The 21038-nt window shown below is 43.8% G+C and overlaps 1 protein-coding gene across 1 annotated transcript in view; it reads right to left on the bottom strand.

Annotated features, from left to right (window-relative positions):
• LOC106569194 (A-type potassium channel modulatory protein DPP6) overlaps positions 1-6194 on the bottom strand; it is a 172659-nt gene extending 166465 nt beyond the window's left edge. The window contains exons 1-2 of the mRNA XM_014140303.3: positions 5803-6194; positions 5597-5675 (exon numbers count right to left, since the gene is read on the bottom strand). Of these exons, the coding sequence (XP_013995778.2) occupies positions 5597-5653 (57 nt within the window). The 5' untranslated portion in view covers positions 5654-5675; positions 5803-6194. The remainder of the gene's footprint in view (positions 1-5596; positions 5676-5802) is intronic.
• Positions 6195-21038: the final 14844 nt, after the last annotated feature.

Here is a 21038-nt window from a genome sequence, read left to right on the forward strand (position 1 = left end):
GAAGAACTTAAAAACGTTCCACCTACTCCACTCCTGTCCCGTCGATGTGGATAGGGGGGTGCTTCCTCTACTGTTTCCTGAAGTCTACGATAATCTTTGTTTTGTTGACGTTGAGAGGTTGTTTTCCTAACACCACACGCCGAGTGTCCTCACCTCCTCCCTGTAGGCGGTCTCATCATTGTTGGTAATCAAGCCCAATACTGTTGTGTCGTCTGCAAACTTGATGATTGAATTGGAGGAGTGCATGGCCACGCAGTCGTGGGTGAATAGGGAATACAGGAGGGGGCTGAGCATGCACTCTTGTGGGACCCCAGTGTTGAGGGTCAGCGAAGATGTTATTTCTTACTTTCACCACCTGGGGGGCGGCCTGTCAGAAAGTCCAGTACCCAATTGCACAGGGCGGGTTTGAGACCCAGGGCCTCCAGCTTGATGATGAGCTTGGAGGGTACTATGGTGTTGAATGCTGAGCTGTAGTCAATGAACAGCATTCTTACAAAGGTATTCCTCTTGTCAAGATGGGATAGGGCATTGTCCGGTGCGATGGCGATTGCATTGTCTGTGGACCTGTATGCAAACTGAAGTGGGTCTAGGATGGCCGGTAAGGTGGAGGTGATATGATCCTTGACTAGTCTCTCAAAGCACTTCATGATGACATAAGTGAGTGCTACAGGGCGGTAGTCATTTAGTTCAGTTATCGTTGCTTTCTTGGGTACAGGAACAATGGTGGCCATCTTGAAGCATGTAGGGACAGCAGACTGGGATAGGTAGCGATTGAATATGTCCGTAAACACACCACCCAGCTAGTCTGCGCATGCTCTGAGGATGCGGCTAGGGATGCCGTCTGGGCCAGTAGCCTTGCGAGGGTTAACACATTTAAATGTTTTACTCACGTCGGCCACGGAGAATGGGAGGGGGGGTGCAGTCCTTGTTAGCGGGCCGCGACGGTGGCACTGTATTATCCTCAAAGCGGGCAAAGATGGTCTTTAGTTTGTCTGGAAGCGTGACGTCGGTGTCCGTGATGTGGCTGGTTCTTTTTGTAGTCCCGTGATTTCCTGTAGACCCTGCCACATACGTCTTGTGTCTGAGCCATTGAATTGCGACTCCACTTTGTCCCTGTACCGGCATTTCGCTTGTTTAATTGCCTTGCGGAAGGAATTACTACACTGTTTATATTCAGCCATATTCCCAGACCTCTTTCCATGGAAGAATGCGGTGGTTCGCACTTTTAGTTTTGTGCGAATGCCGCCACCCATCCACGGTTTCTGGTTAGGGTAGTTTTTAATAGTCACAGTGGGTACAACATCTCCAATGCACTTCCTTATAAACTCACTCACCGAGTCAACGTATAGATTGATGTTGTTCTCTGAAGCTAACCGGAACATATCTCAGTCCACGTGATCAAAACAATCTTGAAGTGTGGATTCCAATTGGTCAGACCAGCGTTGAATGGTTCTAGTCACTGGTACATCCTGTTTGAGTTTCTACCTAGAAAACGGTAGGAGCAAGATGGCGTCGTTGTCAGATATGCCGAAGGGAGGGCGGGGGAGGCCTTTGTATGCATCGCGGAAGTAAAGCATACAAAGTAACATATTGTAGGTTGAATATTTCATTTTGAACAGTTTGTCCAGACTATGAGATAAATCAAAATGATGTACTCCAAACTCAATGAATGTGTTTTACTGATAATTCTCCCAGGAAATGAACTGCCCAACAGTTTCCCAAATAATGTGGACAAGAGCAGTATCTCTTGTGAAACAAAGCAAAGCTTTCACCTCTGTTTTCGGCAAGAGGACAGACTGTATGGTCCTCTGGGGATATCTTCAGAAAATGACCTTAATTGATCCATATTATGCACTTGTTCACTACTGCATTGGATTGGTGTAGGAATGGGCTAGAGGGAATTTCCTTTCAAATCCACGAAGGGAAGTGAACAAGTACACACAAAGGAGAAAGAAATCAAAACAACCAGAGATGGAAGTCGACAGTTCAGGTGCAGTACAGATCTGCACAAGCGATGCCATGCCACAAAACACAAGGACCAATGATACATGTATTATGGAAACCGATATTACCCCTTCAAATCGTTTTAAGTGGGGATTAAATGGCAACATTTGTATGTTTCTCATAGATACAGATATATTTTCCCACATAAACTTCATGTTCAAATCATCCTAAAGTGTCTAAAATGTATTGCGTAGCTGAATACTTTATGATGATTTGGATATTGGGGATATAATATTAGGGATTTTGAAAAAAAAGTTAGCATTTGGAGACCAAGTAAACAAAAGCAGAGCATGGATTTCTGTCTTATGTTGTCCATAGATTGCTTACAGGGTAAGGAAATCAAGATGTCATTTAGTGATAATTTGGGTTAACTATCCCAACACTAGGCAGTTCAGTCACCTCATGATCCAGCAATTACAAACCAGAACCTTGGACAGCTACCAGTCAGCTGTTCAGTGAGATTAGCTTAAGTGTTTCTAAAATGTGCCATGTTGGCGCGAGTGGGTAAGACACTTTAGGAGGGCGGTCACGTGTGTTTGTGAGGCAGAGTTTGGGTTCAAGCCTTGGTATGAGCCGAGCTAGGGGGATGCTGCACTCGCTAAGGGACAGATCGAAATGTACTGGCTGGTACAACTCAAGGTGTCATAAAAAGAACACACTCCCCTTCCCAACATTACAAATATTTTCACATGACCTTCTCCTTGTACTGTAAAATAAATGTAATATCCTCCCTCCTAATCGAATTAACTCAAAATAATGTTTTCAACCAAAAATAACTGTCGCAACCCTGTGTTTATAAAACATGGATTTCGACTTCAGCATGCTTTTGTGGCACAGTTGATGCCACGCGCTGCTACGGTCCAGAAGGTTGAGGGTTTGCCGACCACCACAGACGAGCTCAGTCTCTCTGCCTGTTTCATTACACCACAATCGGTCGGCTGCAGACAATGATCAACTAAGGGGAAATCAGATTTTCAACATTTTGATGCCATATTTATAATTGTATAAAATATATGCAATTAATTTCCCACCAACAGGTTTCTGTGCCACTGCACCACACAACCAATTTTAAAAAAGCATGCCGACCTCAGGCACTACCGTGGTTTGCATTTTCAACACCACAATAAATAGACTATGTCAATCTCAACAAACAGAAAATACATCCCTCCCTGCCTTGTAGGCTGGCTTACACAGTATCGAAGGCTTGGCTTGACAATCTCAGAATGTCAAACTTTTTAGTGTTTTGTAACCAATTACTCTTTCCGTTCATGAATTGGCCGCTGCACAGTTTGGATTGATTGATTTTATTTGTCAGTTAAAAAAATAAATATATTCACAATAAAGTCGGGGACTTATTTCCATTTTGGTCCCCTATTTTCTCCATAAATACAATTACATAGACACAAAAAAATGTTTAACCTACAGATGAGTATGAGGAGGGAGTTTAAGTACAATTCTTACAAGCTTGTTTGGCTGGTAGCTTATTGTTTAGATGTTTGGGGCTGCTGGTGAACCATGATGTGCAGGCATAATCAAAGTGACACTGGACTAACACACTTGACAGAGTCTTTAGGCTGTCTATAGCTAGGTTTCCATCCAATTAGCGACAGATTTTCATGTGAATATTCTAAAATCTTCATAAAAACAATATGCCATTTCAGAGTTTCCTTCAGGAAAATGTGGCACCGAACAACATGACAGGGAAGATTTTAATTTACCGGACATTCGAGAAATTTTAGGGACATCCATATGCATTCAGATCCGACCTTGGCCAGCCTGTCCCATCAATAAACAATGGATGTTGGCCAAATGAGTCACATTTACGTGTCCTTAAAAGCAAAAAAATTACAAAAACACAATCCCTTGTGTTTCGATGTGTAGCATATGCAAAACTTTATAGCCTATCTTTTTTAGGCTACTTTCCTAAAATAATAATTGTCCACCTCACGGTTCAGCTGTCAGAGATTTAAGCACTAAATGTATCAGGGCATTGCATGCAAAGGCTTAGGTGTCCACTGTATGATTGAGATATATATATATATATATATCTCAAAATATATTTCCGCCTATATAAAGGAAGGGAACATATGTCTAACCCTAGAGAGAGAGAGAAATAGATGTACAGGAGGCTAATTCGTAAATTTTCTATCAGAATATTTTGCATAATGATAAGCAGTATATTGCTACCTTATAGGAGTAACTCTGGTAGGCCCGAAACAGTCTTCCTAACTTCAAGTTAAACTGTCAGAGTTAGTTGGAGCACCGGGTGCACAACCCTCATATCATAGGCCTGCAGTAGAATACCCACACCATACCTTCACAAACGTTTCTAAACTTTATTAAGGTAATATCAAAAGTATGTCAAGACATTGTTTATAGGGAAAATGTGAGCAGAAGTGTGAATGTAAACCAGGGAAAAACCGCACTACCCTCCCCTGTGCCCAATAAAAATAACACAACCATCCCCAAAGCAAAAGAAAGTTTGACTCCCCCATTTTGGACAACCCCTCCTCCCAGTGAATGTTGATCTGTCTAAGCAAGCAGCGTGACGTCCTTTAAACTAAGAGCGATTAACCTGGTTATTTTATGTATTAGCTATATTAAATAACCGAGGAAAACTTGGGGCATTTATTCCCTGGGCTCAATGCTGAAAACCAGGGGTGCAACTTTCACTGGGGACGGGACATGTCATCCCCCCACATTCTGAAATTGCATTTTTAAGTCCCCCCCAGCTGTATCATTGGAATGTGATACAAAAACGAGGCCACGGTGTGCTTTATGACCATGGGGACGCCACTGAGCAGTCGGGTTGACTGTTTATCCAACTGTATAAAAATAATAATTATGTTCCTCCCAATTCTAAAACCTAAGTTGTACCCCTGCTGAAAACACAGCGTTTTTGAAGTTCAGCAGGGAAAGTCTAACAAGTACAATGGCATCCCCTGGGTAGCATAATGGAATTCACTTGATATCAAAGGACTGTCAATCAACCACTAATGGACTTGGTTGTGCACGCTTTGTTCCAGTTGGCATCTCTTTAGCGCTGGAATACAACACAAGACTCGCTACTGGTTTTGGGGGTTGCAGTCACCACTTTCTGGCACAATAAAATAAAACAAAACAACCATAATGGGCACGGCTGCGCGGGCATCGGTCTGATCGGACCGATGTTAAATTGTTGAATTGAAAAACTGTGAATGAAAACAACACCTGAACAGACTAACACGGGTCTCCTTGTCTCGAATCATGTTTTTCGGTGTGGTCGAGCTGCCAGACTGCCACGGTGTTGCCTAGTACTGCGCCCAATGGGGCGAAAACCGGATTTTAATTTACAGCAGCAACAGCGAATCTTTCTTGGGCGCACATAGTGTGGAAAGTAGACTATTCAGCACAAATAAAATGAATTGGGCACATATAATTGATATGAACACTGCTCCGTGCTGTCTAAATAGATGGTTTGTTTTAATCAAATACAAAACAGTGGCACCTGGTAAGGCTACTCTGTACCTTTTGTATACGAAAAGGAGAAGACCTTTGAGGTGGATGAATTTCACGCACTCATTTTACGCAAAGGTTTTATAGCATTGCCTACCTTCTCTCCCTTGGTGGAGCCCCTTCGGTAGTTGCTTGCACCGGCTGAGGAGTTCATGGTCTCTCGGTTGGTAGGCTACCTGAAAAACAGAGATATATGCAGAGCTATACAGCTGTTTCGTTCATAAACTACGTTCATCTCAACATGGCCACTCGAAAATGAAAACACACAGCGCGAGTAGAAAAGTGTGAACGAGGCAAACTAACCAGAATCAATTGTCGCGCCAAACTAAGCAGAATCAGTCGTTCCCTCGAATTTCCTCTTCAGTGTGGTATCATTTAGTGATGTTAATCAAACGTGTAGTAGGCCTAGTTATTATGTTAGAGTAAATAAAACATATTCTTAACTTTGTAGTCCACGTTTCACAAACTGCTCATTCAGTAGCATTCATTCTAAGTCCATACTGGTCTTTGGCGCTCGAGCCTTCGACGCCAGTGATTTCCGAAAAACAAAGCGCACGTGTCTCCAAAGGCTGCGTGTGAATCACTTGCAAAGTGTTTGTTTTTCCAGAATGGTTATTGCAAGGCTTTAAAAAAAACTTTGCTCCGCCACTGCAGCTAAAAGGTACGGCTCCTCCAACCCTCAGAAAGCTACACAGGTAAACATGTCAACGAGTTTCTTTAGTGTAGCCTGAAGCACACTCATGGAATGGGGCAAAACATACTGCAAAATACTTGTCTATCTAGACTGAGCAAAAATATCAACGCGACATGCAACAATTTCCACAATTTTACTGAGTTACAGTTAATATAAGGAAATCAGTCAATTGAAATAAATAAATTAGGCCCAAATCAATGGATTTCACATGACTGGGAATACAGATATGCATCTATTGGTCACAGATGCGTTAAAAAAAGGTAGGGGTGTGGATCAGAAAACCAGTCAGTATCTGGTGTGATCACCATTTGCCTCATGCAGCACCACACGTCTTACATAGAGTTGATCAGGCTGTTTATTGTTGAACGTTGTCCCACTCCTCTTCAATGGCTGTGCGAAGTTTCTGGATATTGGCGGGAACTGGAACACCCTGTCATACATGTCGATCCAGAGCATCCCAAACATGCTCAATGGGTGACATGTCTGGTGAGTATGCAGGCCATGGAATAACTGGGACTTTTTCAGCTTCCAGGAATTGTGTACCATGGTAGAAATTCTATAGGAAGAGAGACTGCAGATTCTTTCAAACAACTTTATTATAAGATTAGCAAAAATTAATGGTTCATGGTTGAAAAGCTCAACGAACAGAGCTGTCCCTCTCCTTTTATAGAAAGTACATCCTTTTGTCTTTGTGATAGTTAGCAGATGTGCAGAAACAGGCTCTGGGAACAGAGTTGTAAAAAGTAATTTAGCTCGTCTGTGTAGATCAAGATAGCTGATATCGCCACCATTCTCTGTTCCTCCCTGCACTTCCCACATAGCTAAATTCTTGCCGATCGTGAACACAGGAGGTCACATACTGCGGACCGCACCCAAGTGGCTCATAAATCTGTACACTTAGATTTATGACTAAGTCACATGGCAAGTTTGTATTAGTAAAAATACTAGCATATAATAATGGACAATTCTTTAAGTAAAAAACAGCATCGTATGACTAATTAAACAGTATAGTATGTAATGAATATCAGTTTCCTCCACAGTACAGATCCTTGAGACATTGGGCAGTGCATTATCATGCTGAAACATGAGGTGATGGCGGCGGATGAATGGCACGTCAATGGGCCTCAAGATCCCGTCACGGTGTCTCTGTGCATTCAAATTGCCATCAAAAAATGCAATTGTTCTTGTTGTCCGTAGCTTATGCCTGCCCATACCATAACCCCACCGCCACCATGGGGCACTCTATTCACAACGTTGACATCAGAAAACCATTCGCCCACATGATGCCATACACGCTGTCTAACATCTGCCCAGTACAGTTGAAACTAGGATTCATCTGTGAAAAGGACACTTCTCCAGCATGCCAGTGGCCATAGAAGGTGAGCATTTGCCCACTGAAGTCCGTTACAACGCCGAACTGCAGTCAGGTCAAGAACCTGGTGAGGACGACGAGCATGCAGCTGAGCTTCCCAGAGACAGTTTCTGACAATTTGTGCAGAAATTCTTCGGTTGTGCAAACCCACACTTTCATCAGCTGTCCGGGTGGCTGTTCTCAGATGATCCCGCAGGTGAAGAAGCCGGATGTGGAGGTCCTCGGCTGGCGTGTTTACATGTGGTCTGCGGTTGTGAGTCCGGTTGGATGTACTGCCAAATTGGAGGTGGCCTATGGTAGAGAAATAAACATTACATTCTCTGGCAACAGTTCTGGTGGACATTCCTGCAGTCAAAATGCCAATTACACATTCCCTCAAAACTTGGGACATCTGTGGCAGTGTGTTGTATGAAAAAACTGCACATTTTAGCGTGGCCTTTTTATTGTCCCCAGCACAGGGTGCACCTGTGTATTGATCATGCTGTTTAATCAACTTCTTGATATGCCAGACCTGTCAGGTGGATGGGTTATCTTGGTAGAGGAGAAATGTTTCTGGGATCTTTTATTTCAGCTCATGAAACATGGGACCAACACTTTACTGTTGCATTTATATTTTTGTTCAGTGTAAGTACCACCTCTGTTTGCATATCTGACTGTTTTGGATACCTTAGAGTCTGGAAATCTAGCCTACAACGGGTTCACGTCGAGAGGCAATTGACAGGATGAAGTCAATTAGCATGAGAGCAGGGGAGATTAAAGTGTAACTTTTCCTGTTATAAGTAAGTATAACTTTTCCTGTTATAAGAAGGTAAAGTGTGACATAGGTGTAAGAGGTGCGTAACTGGCTGCAGGGAAGTCAGGCGCAGGAGAGCAGAAATGGGTAACAACCGGAGCACTTTAATGAGGCACAACAAACTGTACCCAGAACAACAAAATACGGGTTGAAGTAACCCGTTGCAAACCAGTCTGAAGTGCACATACACTTAACAACAAACAATTCCACACACAGACATGGGGGGAACAGAGGGTTATATGCACGTCAAGTAATGAGGGAATGTAAACCAGGTGTGTGGGAAAACAAGACAAAACAAATGGAAAATGAAAGGTGGATCGGCGATGGCTAGAAGACCGGTGACGTCGACCGCAGAACGCCGCCTGAACAAGGAGAGGGACCAACTTTGGCGGAAGTCGTGACAATAGAAGTGTCACAGCAGGGGGTTAAGTGTGAGACAAGCTGACTTCTAAACTTCCATAGGCTACGGTTGCTTAATTTAGTGGAAAGAAAATAGTACGCAATTAGCCTACCCAAAGACACAGTTTAACCATGACAATTCCCCAATGCTGCTGTGGTAGGAAAAATATTAAGGAGGTCGCACGGAAAAGCTAGAGACCAGTGTGCATAGAGTAATGAGGTGGACATGGCAGAGCACGGCTCACTGCGCCCCTTGTAAGTTAATATGCTATTAGATTACAGGAGATAAAGTAGACTACATTTGTAATAAAAGGAAATTGGACACCATTGTTGTACCAATTTTTTGTAACTACTAAGTATTTACAAAAATTACATAATTGTCTTCCTCTGTCTCATAAGAAATAAGTTAAATCAGGTTCGACACTAGGCTGTGCAGCCAGTCACTCCACCAAGCCACCAATTACAGATCAGCACATTGGACAGCAACCAGCCAGGCGGGAGCTACAGTAGAAACAGTACACTGTGGTGGTGATAATAGAGGAAACAGATTGAGACCCATAGGAGGTTCAACTTCAGGTGTCTTACACTGCTGTTCAGTAACAGTTGGAAGACTAATTTTAGGGACACCATAACTAAGACTTAAAACCAGGCTACATTTTAGATGGGCAAGATAAAGAAAAAGAGGTCATGTACGCAGTATATACAAATGTTATTGGATCTCATTGCAACCCACACAGTGAGTGTTACTGCTCCCTGTCCCGCTGTGTGAATATGTTACTTAAGCAACTTATCTTTATGTCTGTGTTACTTAAGTAACTCATCAGTAAAATGCTTTGCCGTTTATACAGTGAAGTGTTTGAGTGGGTTTGAGGAGAGAAAATGGAACTTCTACACCTGTGAACAGCTCTTGAAAATAATTGAATATGGCAAAGTGTCCGTTTTGGTTTTTAAAGATACAGTGATTGACTGTTCCTCACCACATAGTGTTTAGCTGTGCTAGAACAAGACAGAACAAGAGTGGGATCAGTGTTCTAATTTAGTTTTGTTTAACAGTCAAGTATCTTATTACACCACTGTTTCCATTAGGGGGAACTGTGACAATTATAGCGTTAACCCAGAGGGGTACTTCATGTGATATTAATGTGTCTCCACTACTCATGCACTTCTCCCTGCCTACCGACTGATCATGTATACAGTGTTTTGTAGTTTCCATATGTGTCGATTGACAGGTATTAGAAAGTATCAGTGTTTCAAGGTTTCTGTTGTCAAAGCGTTTTCCTGTCGGGAAGAAAGCAGACGAGTTCTACAACCTCAGAAGCATATTCTCAGATGTTGTTTCCGCTATGATCAGTATATTCTGTAGTATAGATGTAGTATAGTTTATAGAAAGACATTGAAATGGATATGGAGTTTGGATAAAACAATGACATTTTCAGGTCTTGCAACACAAGAACATGTATTTAATGACCGTGCATACAATTAGTCTTGTTTCTTTGTTCCTACAGCTGAAACAGAGCTGGAGAGGAAGAAGCTACATGGTGTCTGGTAGAGAAATCCAATTCCATTCTCTGTGAGGTCTTCTCCTTTTCTTCATTAGAATATCAATAAAGCTGAGGGGCTACGGAATTTAATCTCTCAGGGGGCCACAACTAATCTAAAAGACTTCTGGTTCTAAGAAATGTGCGCTTTGGGGACTGATGTAAGAATTCAAGCTCCAAGCCCATGGGTAGTAATGACCCAAATGACAGTGAAATCTAACTCTCCAATCAACTTCAGAGGCTATGGATTCCTCTAACCAATACCTCTATCTAACCTCGACTGTGCGCCTGAAGAGGTGATCTAAGGAGTGAGTGATATTATATAAAAGCAAAAGGTGAACAACATTGCTACTGCTCTCAGTTTCTCTTTCTGTCCTTCCTTTGGTTCAAGCATATGTACAGTTCAGTGTGCCTCGTGGTGAAGAGTAGAGAGGAAGTAGTGTATTCAATGTAACATGTTGACTCACTGAAAGCCTATCTCAACAATTAATGCATAATCCCACATTATCATATTGATCTCAACAGAATTAAATTGATGGAAGTGTAATTTCCTGTTGGGTCATCCTTATACAAAGCAGAGACAAAGAGAGAGAACAGTAATTATATTCAAGTACTGCATGTTCCTCAGTGGAGAATCAATGACACGCACACCTGCATCAGTTTACAGGGGCAGGTTTCATAGTGAGTGACCGACAGCTCTGATTAAGGACAGAACCGCCACAGTGACTTCCTGCAATATCATCTTCCTTCCATACAGCCAGGCAGGCACACAGCTCATGTTAACCACTCCTCTGAAGTCTTTGCAGTAATTAGAATTGAACCCACATGTCAACATAGACAGCTGAGAGGTGGGATTGACATGGCAATGCACTGTCTACTACTTACGGCAGCGTACAGTACACAAAATGTTAAAACTCCTTTTTTTTAAATCAAATTTTATTTGTCACATACACATGGTTAGCAGATGTTAATGCGAGCGTAGCGAAATGCTTGTGCTTCTAGTTCCGACCGTGCAGTAATATCTAACAGGTAATCTAACAATTCCCCAACAGCTACCTAATACACACACAAATCTAAAGGAGTGAATGAGAATATGTACATGTAAGTATATGGATGAGCGATGGCCGAGCGGCATAGGCAAGATGCAATAGACAGTATAAAATACAGTATATACATGTGATATGAGTAATATAAGATATGTAAACATTAATGTGGCATTATTTAGAGTGCATTGTATATAGTGACTAGTGATCCATTTATTAAAGTGTCCAGTGATTGGGTCTCAATGTAGGCAGCAGCATCTCTGAGTTAGGGATTGCTGTTAAGCAGTCTGATGGCCTTGAGATAGAAGCTGTTTTTCAGTTTCTCGGTCCCAGCTTTGATGCATCTGTACTGACCTCGGCTTCTGTATGATAGTGGGGTGAACAGGCAGTGGCCCGGGTGGTTGATGTCCTTGATGATCTTTTTGGCTTTCCTGTGACATCGGGTGCTGTATGTGTCATGGAGGGCAGGTAGTTTGCCCCCGGTGACGCGTTGTGCAGACTGCACCACCCTCTGGAAAGCCTTGCGGTTGAGGGCGGTGCAGTTGCCGTACCAGGCTGTGATACAGCCCAACAGGATGCTTTCAATTGTGTATCTGTAAAAGTTTGTCAGGGTTTTGGGTGACAGGCCTCTGCACTGTATGGTCTGGGAATGTCATAGGCCACGTGTCAAACTCATTCCACGGAGGGCCGAGTGTCTGCGGGTTTTCGCTCCTCCATTATACTTGATTGATGAATTAAGGGCACTAATTAGTAAAATACTCCCCTCACAAGGTTGTCTAGGTCTTAATTGAAAGGTAAAACCAAAAGCCTGCAGACACCTCTGTCATAAGTAGATTTTATGAAAGAACATTAGCTACAATATATACCAGCCAATGTCATACTCAATAAGCAGACCTCGGTTTGGATCCGGACCCAGAACCTGGTCAATACGGTCCCGAAAAAAACTAAAACAAACAATTCTCAGTAGGGTTTGAACTCACTGCTGTTGGGAGTTGTAATAGTAGAAAGCATAAGGTGCAATTTCGAAATTTGGTAGTGTATGGGCAGTTTTCCTCTTGTTATGTCATTCACTGAGAGACCTTAGAGAGCTACTTATAACCTGTCAGAAATGTCCAGTTGACCAACTATCCCATGTCAGTAGGTAGGTAAGTTAGGCTAACCAGCTATTTAAATATTGTAGATTATGTACCCAGGGGCCTCGACCCCCAAAATCAAGCCCCCATAGATACATTTTTTAAAATGTTTATTTCACCTTTATTTAACCAGGTAGGCTAGTTGAGAACAAGTTCTCATTTACAACTGCGACCTGGCCAAGATAAAGCAAAGCAGTGCGACAAAAACAACAACACACAGTTACACATGGGATGAACAAACGTACAGTCAATAACACAATAGAAGAATCTGTATCCAGTATGTGCAAATGAAGTAAGGAGGTAAGGCAATAAATAGGCCAATAGTGGTGAAGTAATTACAATTTAGCCATTTACACTGGAGTGACAGATGTGCAGATAAGGATGTGCAAGTAGAAATACTGGTGTGCAAAAGAGCAGAAAAATGAAAACAAATATGGGGATGAGGTAGGTAGTTGTTCGGATGGGCTATTTACAGATGGACTGTGTACAGCTGTAGCGATCGGTAAGCTGCTCTGACAGCTGACGCTTAAAGTTAGTGAGGGAGATAAGTCTCCAACTTCAGTGATTTTTGCAATTCGTTCCAGTCATTAGCAGCAGCGAACTGGAAGGAAAGGCGGCCAAAGTAGGTGTTGTCTTTGGGGATGACCAGTGAAATATACCTGCTGCAGCGCGTGCTACAGGTGGGTGTTGCTATGGTGACCAGTGAGCTGAGATAAGGCGGAGCTTTACCTAGCAAAGACTTATAGATGACCTGGAGCCAGTGGGTTTGGCAACGAATATGTAGCGAGGACCAGCCAACGAGAGCATACAGGTCGCAGCGGTGGGTAGTATATGGGGCTTTGGTGACAAAACCAAAACCTTGTTGAGTCGTTCAAGCATCATATGGACACACATAAGTCATGGAAAAATGTGCAGAATTGCAGGAACTTTGCTTTAAAACTGCTAAATGTTCTCTCCGTCCCATGGCAAAATGTGTAGAATTGCAGGAATTTTGCTTTTCTATCCGCCAACAAGAGTGGTGTGAACCTTTTAAACAGTTTGGGGTGGCATAGGTTGCAGGGTGGGGGTTTGTTACTACGCAATAAATTACAATATCCATCCGGATCACCGAGGAAATGTGTGTGACTGGACCTTCTGAAATAGTATTTGAGTACCGCTGATATACTGTATAAAGTAAGTCAATGTTACTTACAGCAGTGACTATACACATCTGTACTGTTCTGCATATAACTTGCTTGCTGCTCCTGAGGGACGGACAATTCGGGGACAGTTTGTGTAATCTGATTGTATAATCAACCACCAATTCTGTCCTCCATGAGAAAAAGTTTGTTTGTGCTTGAACACACACACACACACACACACACACACACACACACACACACACACACACACACACACACACACATCACACTCTCTATTTGTATTGTTCCCATGCCACCCCCCATTTTTACGCTGCTGCTACTCTCTGTTTATTATCTATGCGTAGTCACTTTACCTCTACCTACATGTACATATTACCTCAATTACTCAACTGCCTCCGCACATTGACTCTTTATCGGAACCGTTTACATTTTTACATTTACGTCATTAAGCAGACGCTCTTATCCAGAGCGACTTACAAATTCCGGACTGTAGGGCGACTCTTGCTGCGTCGGTTCCGGACTGTGGGCCGTCTCTCTCGGTTCCGGACTGTGGGCCGTCTCTCTCGGCTCCGGACTGTGGGCCGTCTCTCTCGGCTCCGGACTGTGGGCCGTCTCTCTCGGCTCCGGACTGTGGGCCGTCTCTCTCGGCTCCGGACTGTGGGCCGTCTCCGGGGCACTGTCGTCGGACACTCTGGACGGGGCACGGTCGCCGGACACTCTGGACGGGGCACGGTCGCCGGACACTCTGGACGGGGCACTGTCGTCGAACACTCTGGACGGGGCACTGTCGTCGGACACTCTGGACGGGGCACTGTCGTCGGACACTCTGGACGGGGCACTGTCGCCGGACACTCTGGACGGGGCACTGTCGCCGGACGCTCTGGACGGGGCACTGTCGTCGAACGCTCTGGACGGGGCACTGTCGCCGGAAGCTCTGGACGGGGCACTGTCGCCGGAAGCTCTGGACGTGGCACTGTTGTCGGAAGCTCTGGACGGGGACTGCGCACTGAAGGCCTGATGCGTGGGGCTGGCTTAGGACGCGCCAGACTAGGGACACGCACCATAGGGCTGGTTTGAGGAGCAGGAGCAGGACGAGCTGGACTGGGCTGACGCACTGGAGGCCTGGTGCGTGGGGCTGGTACTGGAGGTACCAGACTAGAGACACACACCCCAAGGCTAGTGCGAGGAGCGGGAACAGGACGTACTAGACTGGGCTGACGCACTGGAGGCCTGGTGCGTAGTGCTGGCTTTGGACACGCCAGACTGGAGACACGCACCTCAGAGCTAGTGCGAGGAGCGGGAACTGGATACACCGGGCCATGAGTAGGCACTGGAGGTCTGGAGCGTACCTCCTGCACAACCCGTCCTGGCTGGATGGTAATAGCAGCCCTGCACGAGCGGAGTGCTGACACAGGGCGAACTGGGCTGTGCAGAGGCCTGATGGTTGTCGTGCGTAGAGCAGGCGTAGGGTAGCCTGGGCCTAGGAGGCGCGCTGGTGGCCAGATGTGCTGCGCAGGCATCCTCCTTCCAGGCTGGATGCCCACTCTAGCACGGCACTTGCGAGGGGCTGGGATCGTTCGCACCGGACTGTGCGTGCGCATGGGCGAGAACCGTGCGCACTTCCGCATACTCCGGCGCTCTCCACTTCATACGCTCCCCATAATAAGCACGGGGAGTTGGCTTAGGTCGACGACCTGACTTAGCCTCACTCCCCGTGTGACCCCCCCCCAAAAAAATGTCTTGGGGCTGCCTCTCCTGCTTCCTTGCCAGCCGTGTTCCCCTGTAGCGTTCCCGGTCCTCTTCAGCCTCTCGTATCTCCGCTCTCCTGGCTGCCTCCACCTGTTCCCATGGGAGGCGATCCCTTCTGGCCAGGATCTCTTCCCAACTGTATGATCCCTTGCCGTCCAGGATGTCCTCCCATGTCCAGTCCTCTTGCTGCTCCTTCCTCCGCTGCTTGGTCCGTTTGTGGTGGGTAGTTCTGTAATGGGTGTCGTAATGAGTGGACCAAGGTGCAGCGGGAAAATGTATACTCATCTTCTTTAATTGTGAAAAGAAGGAAAAACAAACAAAACACGTATACAAAACACAATGACCGACACTAACAGTCCTATCAGGTGCATAGACACTAAACAGGAGACAACTACCCACAATTCCCATTCCCAAAACACCCCTATACATAGGACCTTCAATCAGAGGCAACGAGGAACAGCTGCCTCTAATTGAAGGCCAAAATCAATAAACTAAACATAGAACTAGAAAGACTATACTAGAACATAGAAATATACTAACATAGAACATAAACCAAAACCCCGGAACACTAATCAAACACCCTTCTACAAAACACATAGCCCAACAAACCCCGAAACACTCTAAACAAATACCCCCTGCCACGTCCTGACCAAACTAATATAACAAATAACCCCTTTACTGGTCAGGACGTGACACCATTAAGGGGGACAGTTAATGCCATTGCACAATGCCACAAGGAATATGGCCTTTTCTCAATTCCATACTCCTCGCGTCCTCTCTCCTCATCTCCTTCTCAAAACCCATTGAATGTGAAAGCCTAGAGCCCCCCCCCCTAACCTTCTCCTCCAATGGGTTTTGAGAAGGAGAGAGGACGCAAGGAGGATGCAATTGAGAAAAGGCCTATGTGTTTCTCCATCAGAGGGGGACAGTTGATGCTGTTGCAGAATGCCAGTAGGAATGTGTTGCTCCATATTAAGCCTCAAATGAACCCACAATTCAATAACTGCTGCTGTCTTTGTGTCCTCTCTGTTATGTTTTTATTGTAATCTTCTCTCTCAAAATGAAAAATGGATTGAAGAATAAGCCCAGAGGAAGATTTAATTTGGACATTAGAACACGAAAGATTTGAATAGTCTCAAATTGCAATTTTTTGTTCTGATGAGCTAGACAAGCAACAAATAATTATGACTAGTATGAATGAATACATAACATATTGAGAATAAATGGCAGGGCTTGGTGAAAACGGTTTCATGTTAGATGTGTGTTGCACAGATACTAAAGCGCCACCATATATTACAGTACTCAAAGCACTGTCCGTGATTTGCTCGCTAAACTACTGGGAATATGGGATACATTGCACTCTCTAAGATCAAATCTGAGTTCTTGTAAGGATACTCCACTGACAGCCTCACCAGATCAGTCCCTGGACCTCAACTTTCATTCATCACCATGACAGCACAGTAAGCCATGTGCTTTTGTATGGTAGGGTTGGATTGTGAAAAGCGATTTGCATTGCTCATGTTGGCAGAAATACAGTACACAGATGTTTGTGGATTACAGTATGCACACACATATACACATTTAAAATGGCCCCTTAAGTATTACTCATCAAAACCCTTTGTCTCTGTGTTTTGTCTGACAGTTCATTTATCACTAAGAATAGGGAGACTCCTTGTATTTCATTGTACAGTTGGATACTACATTTAATTACAGTAACCATTGTGTAGTCTTTCAGTTTGGGACAATGGTGATTTATTAAACAAAAGATTCAGTATTTTGGGTGCAGTCATTTATCCCACTTAAGTGTTTATATTTATGTGGAGACAGCAATATATGTACTCAGGTAGTAGCACATTTTCTGTATAGACTGTTCTGAGTCGTCAGCAGAACAGAATTCTGCATGATGCTACAGTACTGTACATTATAGTAAATATTTTTTATCAATGGTTCAAATTCAGTTGTAAATGAACTGGAAAGCAGAAAAACTTCACCTGGCTGTCCTAGTTGTCAGGTGCTCTGCTTTGCCGCTTGTTTACCATTCTATTCTGGGGTAGACAGCTGATGTGTCTGAGCTATGGAAATTGCCTTCTGTACCAGTGAGGTTCTCAATGTTACCATTTCGCCCTGCAGGCGAAAGGAAAACTGTTTTCACCATTTCTCTCTCTCTCCCTCTCTCTCTCTCTCTAATCTTGTGAGCTACACATGGGTTGGGACTTGGGACAAAAGAAACAAGACAACTGACACTCACTTTTGACATCTCTATCAATCCTCAAGACCTTCAGACGTCTATGGCACGGCAGGCTTGTGTCTATCTCCTCACCTGCCTCATCAAATTTTGATAAGATCTTTAAGGTGCAAGTAGAAATTCAGGCTTTAATGGACCTGGGTGGCATGACTTATTTATCAGGTTCACACTCCTGGTTTGGGGATAGTTTTCATCCAACCACTGTTGGTTCACAGGCTCCACCCTCTCCTGTCAGAGATCCATTTAAAAAATACATGAGCGCATAAAGGTCCCACTGGGCACAGACATAATTTCAATGTCTACTCTTGATTCACATTTGGTTGTTATCAACTAACATGAATTCAACATGAAATCAACAAAACATTTCACCATGTCATTAGATTTAGGTTATAGTTGGGTGAAAAAAACATGAAATTCCCTTACATTGATGACTTTTTGACAATCCAATCAGTTTTACACATTGATTCAACATCATCACATAAAAAATGTTGTTTGTTGAAATTATGGGGAAGCAATATTAATTCAACCAGTTTTATCTCAGTGGGGTGTGATTAAAGGTGGTCGGTGTTTTCAGATGGATGGAAAGGGATGCCCCAACTTGGCAATCTATTTCAGTAAGCTTGCCAGAGGTAATTTTTTGAATGTTTACACTGCAAGGGAAGCAAGTTGACTTTCTAGTAAATCCCTTTAGATGAGACTACAGGAATTCTCTCAATAAAAAAGGGACAGATCTAGGATGGAATCAGTTTAATACATGGGCCAAACTATGGGTAAGCAGAACAACAGTAGTGATATCATCACCTCCATCTGTGATGAGTAGTTGCCTGGTGAAGTCTATGCCTTACCTAATGTGTGAACCTAAGGGGGGGGGATCAGAGATCACGAATGTGGACCAGCTCAGGAGTGGTATCAGACTGGAGGAGGATATTACGTCTGCAATGGAAGACAGGCAGCTCTGGAGGACCCACTTTTTATCCCGTAACAGACGACCAAATGAGCACCTGTACACAGAATCAGATATCATAAATGTAATTCAATGGTTGCATGCATATTAAGGAGTGCTCTTACTGAAAGGGACCAACTTACAGTAAAGTTGGCACACAGACAACCTACATTCTGCTTCCCTGTGACTGTCACCCTAGTGGTGTGTTTCACTTCCTATGCTCACATAATGAATTATTCAACAGCTCGTCTCTTCACACTCCCTCTACCCCAGCGTAGAGATTTAGAAAAGGATTCATTGCATTGGGCTCTGTACACTGGCCTACATTTCCAAAGGGTTTTGGTCGTTTCAAATAAAAGCTTTTAATGACTAACAGTGAAAGGCAAAGTTAAATAGGTGGAGATTTATATATTAGCTAATGCTCTCAACGTCGGCGGTCTGTCAACTTTAAACTTTTACAGTACAGTAATTACAGTACATTAAAAGAAGGTGTTCTTGCTCCTATAAATCGCCAGTCATGAACACTTCCCTTATATGTCTGTACATTCAGGTTGGTCAGGTTGGCTACATTCAAAGTCCAACTGGATGTGTCTGACCAGTCCTATACGCTCTGACAGTGTTGTTTCAGTTGAGATAACAGCTCATGCTAATTCTCTATGTCCATGTGAACCCAGGGTGCAGGATTTCATATGTTTGTGTGTGTGTGCTGTGGTGGCTGTCGGTGTACAGTCTTTGATATCTCCAAACACACTTCATCTGGCCTCCTTGGGGAGAGTTGATAGAGATCTGGACCTAAGATGCTGTGATCTGTGTGTGTAGCAGCAGATTGCCTGAGGTGGGAGGTTGTCATCCCCTCTGATCCTGCCTCACATATTGTAACCTTAGAACCATATCTAATCCCAGATTGGCCCCAATGCCTCGTTCATAATGTAGAATGACAAGTTATTTGCAACTGGGGGTCTGGATATGGACACGATAAAGGAGTTCAATACACAATATGCAGGCGTTTTGAATATAACTGACGTGGGTGGTTCAAATCAGAATTTCTGTGATACCAAACCAGGACACTCATTTTACCTCAGGATAATCCCTTCGTTATGTATGTTACATGACTTCCCCCATGCTCTTCATTGCACACGTCACAAAAAGCTGGGCTTCGAGCTACAAAAAGCCCAGGCATGACAACACATTGTCTGACTTTATGTAACCATAAAATGTTCTCTTGTAAAAATCTCTTAAAGTAAAACCACCTACCCTGACTGCACATCTTAAAATAACTTAGTGAAACTAATGCTGTGTGAACAATTAGAGTGCTCAAATGCAAAGCCTAATCTTTTTAAAGCTGCTGTTACAACTCTCAGAGGACGCCTTGCAGGGCATGTTTCTTGACTGGCCAACCATAAAACACTTTAGTGTTTAATTACATTAGGGCTCCCCTGAGACCCTCTTGTTTGACTGATAGTTAAAATGGTCCTATGAACCCACAACCGCCACAAAACGCTGGCCATATTTTACAGAGCATGATTTGGAGAAAGCAGAGCACTGCCGTTACATAGGCAAAGTGACTGAACACTCAACCTTGTTTGGCTGTGCTTCAAAGTGTGGCCGTGTTGGCTACTGTGGTAACCATTCTGCTTCTGCTGCGCCGGTTCTGTTCAGCACAAGAAATACAAATTATTACACTGTCAAAGTATCATTCAAACTGTATGTACAGTGCATTCTGAAAGTATTCAGACCCCCAAATTACAGCCTTATTCTAAAATGGATTAAATAAATAAAAAATCTCAATCTACACACCCTATAATGACAAAGCGAAACCAGGTTTTTAGAAATGTTTGCAAATGTATTAAAAGTAAAAAACAGACATACCTTATTTACATAGGTGCATCCTGTTTTCATTGATCATCCTTGAGATGTTTCAACAACTTCATTGGAGTCCACCGGTGTTAAATTAAATTGATTGGACTTGATTTGGAAAAGGCACACACCTGTCTATATAAAGGTCCCACAGTTGACAGTGCATGTCAGAGCAAATACCAAGCCATGAGCTCGACGGAATTGTCCGTAGAGCTCTGAGACAGGATTGTGTTGAGGCACAGATCTGGGGAAGGGTACCAAAACATTTCTGCAGCATTGAAGGTCCCCAAGAACACAGTGGCCTCCATCATTCTTAAATTGAAGAAGTTTGGAACCACCAAACCTCTTCCTAGAGCTTGCCGCCCGGCCACACTGAGCAATCGGGCAGAAAGGCCTTAGTCAGGGAGGTGACCAAGAACCCGATGGTCACTCAGACAGAGCTCCAGAGTTCCTCTGTGGAGATGGAAGAACCTTCCAGGAGGACAACCATCTCTGCAGCCCTCCACCAATCAGGCCTTTATGGTAGAGTGGCCAGACGGAAGCTATTACTCAGTAAAAGACACATGACAGCCCCCTTGTAGTTTGTCAAAATGCACCTAAAGGACTGTCAGACAATGATAAACAAGATTCT

This window comes from Salmo salar, chromosome 14, assembly GCF_965601325.2.
Source record: "Salmo salar chromosome 14, fSalSal1, whole genome shotgun sequence".
NCBI lineage: Eukaryota > Metazoa > Chordata > Actinopteri > Salmoniformes > Salmonidae > Salmo > Salmo salar.